General features: G+C 43.9%; 1 protein-coding gene across 5 annotated transcripts in view; it reads right to left on the bottom strand.

The window, feature by feature from the left end:
* The window catches only part of LOC147022716 (ninein-like protein), a 131,000-nt gene extending 127,105 nt beyond the window's left edge, over positions 1–3,895 (bottom strand). For 4 of the 5 annotated variants that reach the window (XM_085887513.1, XM_085887512.1, XM_085887514.1 and 1 more), the window contains exons 1-2: positions 3,724–3,895; positions 1,840–2,199 (exon numbers count right to left, since the gene is read on the bottom strand). In XM_085887513.1, coding sequence (XP_085743639.1) covers positions 1,840–2,190 — 351 coding nt within the window. In that variant the 5' untranslated portion in view covers positions 2,191–2,199; positions 3,724–3,895. The remainder of the gene's footprint in view (positions 1–1,839; positions 2,200–3,723) is intronic. The other variant, XM_085887515.1, reaches the window with a different exon arrangement.
* Positions 3,896–6,000: the final 2,105 nt, after the last annotated feature.

The raw sequence follows: 6,000 nt of genomic DNA on the forward strand, positions 1-6,000 counted from the left end.
TGTTCCCAAAGGTCACTCATTCAGGAAGTGCAGTGTAATAGCAATATGAAATGTGTATCACATGCATGACAAAGGCATTATGACACATCAATGTACTTTTATACAAATTACTGTAAAAGGACTTTCGGAGACTGGACAAATCATTAGTGTATCGGACTTGAACCCGGGACCCAAGCACCTTGAGTCATGTGCTCAGATCGCAATGCCAAACAGGCAGGCCTACCTGAAAACAAACTAAAAGCAGAGCATTCACTCACAAAGACAAGGAAGCTCATTAATCAGATCGTTTCTGCATCAAACCACTGAGAAGTAAACTCGGATGTCCAACATGATACTATTTCTGAGAAAAAGGGGTTCAAAGTTCAGGTTCCAATTTCGAATAAGATTCAATGAATCCAGGGTCAACATAAACCGTGAAACAATGTGGGAAACTGCCATCAACACCAAAGGTCTCCAATCGATTGAAACATTACTTTCATGCATTCAAATCAACTTGGTCCTGGACATAGGATAGCCTGGTTTAATTACTGTGACTTCATAATTACGATGAATTACGTATACGTACAAACCTCTCAACGAGACATAGATCACCGTTTAAAAAAAAATGTACACTTGTATTCTCCCATGTGTCCATTTCACACTCCTGGAATAGGTCAAAATCATCGAAATCAGGATCCAATCTAATCCATTGGGACAATACTCTGTGGAGAGCGTTGGTGCTGCCAAAGCAGTCTCCGTGGCTGTTTTGGTACAATCCTGATGGGTCGCCACTTCGACACAGGATACCAGCATGCTGGCAATCATTTTTGCCGACCTCGGAAGGATGACAGGCAGAGTCAACCCCACCTGGTATGAATTCAACAGGATAGCAGGATTTGAACTCAGGATCCTCGGATCCTAAGCCCACCACCCTAACCATGAAGCCAACAGCAAGCATACAAATCAGGATCTTATAACTTATTGGAAGCAAATTGATCAACAGTACAGCTTCTCATTCTATATTTATGTTCAGCTCCAACGCTTGCACTGCTGCTCTGGTCAGCAAGTTTAACGTTCTTGCAGTATGAGTATGCGTTCATCAGGGTTCCAAATGCCCAGTGGTCTGATGGCCAGGATCCAGTGTTAACCCTTTCAAAAGTAAAATGAAATAAAATTCCAAGATGAGCCCCTGAAATTTCAAAGATTTCCGAGTTTATGTAGATTACACGTTCCTTCTTAACTCGAGTAATCGTATCAAGTTATCAAGAAATCTCGTCATCTTGGTAAACGGGTCTCAGTTTTCCAAGATTTTGGTAAATCTCCCAAGCAGTGATCCCATGGTCTGGATCTCGCAAGTCTTCCATCGGTCCTATAACTTTTGATTTGTAGTACTGTACCCCGTCCGTCTCTTGATTTTTTTTTTTTCTTTTAAGTAACGACGATTACTTTTATTATCTAACAGCTGGTTGCCCATGCTACACTACAAACCTACACATTTATAGGGCAGGGATTCGAGCTAAATTGATCCAAGCTTGTACTCGCATTTGCTGGAATGATGCTTTTCATCCTCACGACATCATGTTAAGCTTGCACATCGTTTACACATTGTTTGAGCGGACCAGTAAAGCTATTGGGTCATCACGTCTCCGGTCTACTACATTGTATGACAAATTTCCCAAACCCGGCATGTGGATGTGCATCGATGTCATAAAAAAAAGAAAACTGGGGTTCAGAAGTGGAAGTGATGACGTGTGGGCACACGCTCAAAGTTGCACAATATTATCACATCGAATAAGTCAGAAAATGGAAACCTTTAACCGTTTTTTTTTCAGTTGTTTGAATAAAAAGGCTAAAACTTACTGTGGCTGTGACGTCATTACCCAGGAGCAAATTGAGCAGTCGAGGAAGATGAGAACCAAGCTGCAGCTGTTCGCCAAGTTCCACCAAGCCACTGTGTCCGAGTCTGCCTCTTTGAGAATCGTCACAATTCTCAAATAAGACCTTCAGCTGCGCCTCATAGCGCCCGCTCTCCAAAACATCCTCAAAGCCTTCCACCCAATTCTCCTCCACGTCACAACGGCGTCCATCGTCCCCATCTCCAACACCATCGCGATTCTCGTAATCCCACTGCACGACTCCTCCGTGACTGGTGCCCTCTTCCACTCCAATCATATCGCTAGAATGTCCACGGAGCACGAGGACATCCGACATCCCATAATTCTGGAGAAATGCAAACAATCAACAGACAGTCAAACTTTGTACACAGGTTGCACGTGTGCTACCCCCACGTGCACGGACCTGGCGCCAGGTGATCTCCAGGTATGCGCGTCTCCAGGCTAAGCATCATTGTATATTTTAACTATCAATGTGGCAGAATGGTTCGAGAATCCGCTGTGAATCTGAGAGGTAGGCAGTTCGTACCAGACCCCGACAGAGGCATACCATAGACTTTACAAAAATAAAAAATACAACATGGTACTTGCTGCTCCCTTGCTTGACATTCGGTATTTTAAAAGGACAGAACAATCCTATAGGTTGACAACTCTCTCTATCGAGTGCAGCCTGTGGCTGCTGGTTGCATCATTGGTTGGGACGCGGCTAAGCCGCTGATGCAGTGTCCCCCTTACCAGTACACTGGTACTCATTTTGCCGACCTCGGAAGGATAACAGGCTGAGTCAACCTCCTGGTGTATTTAATTCAGCGGCCAACGGGGCTTGAACTCAGGACCTGAGGATCCCAAGCCACCACTCTAACCACGAAACCAACACCAGGCTTAGGTTGACAACTGGTTTGGAAGGATGGCCAAGGAGGTACGTACGCGCACTCGCCTCGGTTCGAATCCCGACCCAAATGCAAGCTGTCATCCCGGTGTTTCATCATCACGCGTGCCATCCCTCGGACAGGCGTTAAACCGGCCATCAGTTGATGAACGTTGAACATCCAACGGTGTCCTTCGTGAAGAGTAGAAGAGTAGGCAAGCCATCGCCGGCATCCTGAACAATTCACAAATTACAACCCAAAGTACTGTTGGGAAGGCAATGACAAACCACCCATTGTAACCCTATGATACATGACAAACAGACTGACAGCCATCGCACAGGCTTGATGCGTCGAATCACGTTATCCTGCGTTGAAGCTCATTTAAAGGTGGTGGTGGTGGTGGTCATATGGCAGCTGAGCTGCTGGGGTAGCTATAATTTCTTGAAGCGCGACTGTGTCGCTGATGCAGTGCCCCTCCCTCTACCAGTACACACACTGGAACTGGTACTCATTTCACCGACCTCAGAAGGATGACTGGCTGAGTCAACCTCCTGGTGTATATTAATTCAGCGGCCGACGGAGATTGAACTCAGGACCCTAGGATCCCAAGCCGCCACCCTAACCACTAAGCCAACACCAGGCTTCTCATTTAAAAGGGAAATCGTATGTTGTAATTATTACTTTGATTGTTATTATATTACAAGGCATGAAGAACTTTGAACGCATCAGTCCACACCTGGCCCCACCCCTCCTGTACCTGGGCGACACAAATCGCAAGACACCATCGATCAGGTTTCCAGGCACAATACCCGTAATGCCTTGTTTCATGGGAATGGTAAAGCACATAGCACCAAGGTATTTATTTATTTAATTATTTATTATTAAATAAAACGACCCAGCACGATGAGAGAAAAAAGGGAAACTTCATCGCTCGCCGTCACTCTCCCGTCCCGCCTTCCCACATTGCCAATGTCCCGACTTGCCTGTCCGTCTGTTTCAGCGACATCGACCCGCGAACACCCCAATGGTCAGGCCTTGCCGCTCCTTGCAGACTGAGACTGTGCAACTCGCTAAAACCACGTACACAGTTTTGTGGTTGTCTGTGCACAGCCTTTTCAAACGGACCAACCCGGCAAGGCCGCCCGTCCACGACGCTGACGTAACATGAGGGCTGATTCTCGTCGATATTAGGACCGCCCCGGAAAACGTAACTCCGCCCACTGGAAATCAAACTCCGCCCACTGGAAATCAAACTCCGCCCACTGGAAATCAAACTCCGCCCACTGGAAATCAAACTCCGCCCACTGGAATCCAAACACCGCCGCCTTCCAAATTCAGGAACAAGAACAAGTGAAAAAAAGTATATAAAACAGCTTTTTCTTCTTCTTCTTTTTCCTTTTCTTTTTCTTTTACTTTTTCTTTTTCTTTTTCTTTTTCTGTTGTTGGAGCAGCAATTTGGAATTCGTTCATGTTCCTGGGGATTTCTCGTCTCCTCTTCGCGGACACCGTGGGATCTTTACTGTTAACCAACGAATACCGGCAGACCAGTTGAACGTCCATCCGAGGGAGGTGAATGTGTACAAATGTACTTCTGAGGTAAATGTGTACAAATGTACTTCTGAGGTGAATGTGTACAAATGTACTTCTGAGGTAAATGTGTACAAATGTACTTCTGAGGTAAATGTGTACAAATGTACTCATGAGGTAAATGTGTACAAATGTACTCATGAGGTAAATGTGTACAAATGTACTCATGAGGTAAATGTGTACAAATGTACTTCTGAGGTGAATGTGTACAAATGTACTTCTGAGGTAAATGTGTACAAATGTACTTCTGAGGTAAATGTGTACAAATGTACTTCTGAGGTAAATGTGTACAAATGTACTTCTGAGGTAAATGTGTACAAATGTACTTCTGAGGTAAATGTGTACAAATGTACTCATGAGGTAAATGTGTACAAATGTACTTCTGAGGTGAATGTGTACAAATGTACTTCTGAGGTAAATGTGTACAAATGTACTTCTGAGGTAAATGTGTACAAATGTACTTCTGAGGTAAATGTGTACAAATGTACTTCTGAGGTAAATGTGTACAAATGTACTTCTGAGGTAAATGTGTACAAATGTACTTCTGAGGTAAATGTGTACAAATGTACTTCTGAGGTAAATGTGTACAAATGTACTTCTGTGGTAAATGTGTACAAATGTAATTCTGAGGTAAATGTGTACAAATGTACTTCTGAGGTAAATGTGTACAAATGTACTTCTGAGGTAAATGTGTACAAATGTACTTCTGAGGTAAATGTGTACAAATGTACTTCTGAGGTAAATGTGTACAAATGTACTTCTGAGGTAAATGTGTACAAATGTACTTCTGAGGTAAATGTGTACAAATGTACTTCTGAGGTAAATGTGTACAAATGTACTTCTGTGGTAAATGTGTACAAATGTAATTCTGAGGTAAATGTGTACAAATGTACTTCTGAGGTAAATGTGTACAAATGTACTTCTGAGGTAAATGTGTACAAATGTACTCATGAGGTAAATGTGTACAAATGTACTTCTGAGGTGAATGTGTACAAATGTACTCATGAGGGCTTGATCTGGGCTTGATTCCCGACATCTGGGAATTCTCATCTGGGCTTGATTCCCGACATGACTAGAAACTGTACGATTGCTGCTTCACAGGCAGGTTGTTGCATCACAGGTTGTGCCGTTTGCTGGCATTATTTATTTATTTGGTGTCTTTCTTGAAGAGTTTGTGAAAGAAGAAGCTTTCGATCCACGTAAACATTCGAGAATATTGTTATGTGGAAAGGGGAGGGGGAAGGGATCCTGAGTGAGAATATGCTAAGAACAGCTTGATGCATGTGCTCGAGTAGGTTAGAGTTACACTTGTATTGCGGATCTGTCAGAGATAAATGGTACATAATATGTGCACCGACGAAGGTGATGATTGTAATCAGAGAGCAGAATAGGATGAGGAGTACTGGAAGGCGCAGGTGGGTCCGATGGGTGGAAAAGCTGCGTCTACGCACGCACATCGTGAGAGATGGGACGAAGGAGAAAAGAACGGTTCATCGTCGTATATCACCTATCCATCCACCTCTCGCTCTGCTTCGTCGCCCTTCGTGTAGCAGCAGCCCTGTGCGATACCCTCCTGCAAGCCGAGAACATATACAGTGCCTTCAGAAAGTATTCACACCCCTTGACTTTTGTCACATTTTGTTGTGTTACAGCCTGAATTCTTAAAATGGATT

This window comes from Eptatretus burgeri, chromosome 7 (assembly GCF_056783735.1).
Source record: "Eptatretus burgeri isolate ZD-2024b chromosome 7, Ebu_testis_v1, whole genome shotgun sequence".
NCBI lineage: Eukaryota > Metazoa > Chordata > Myxini > Myxiniformes > Myxinidae > Eptatretus > Eptatretus burgeri.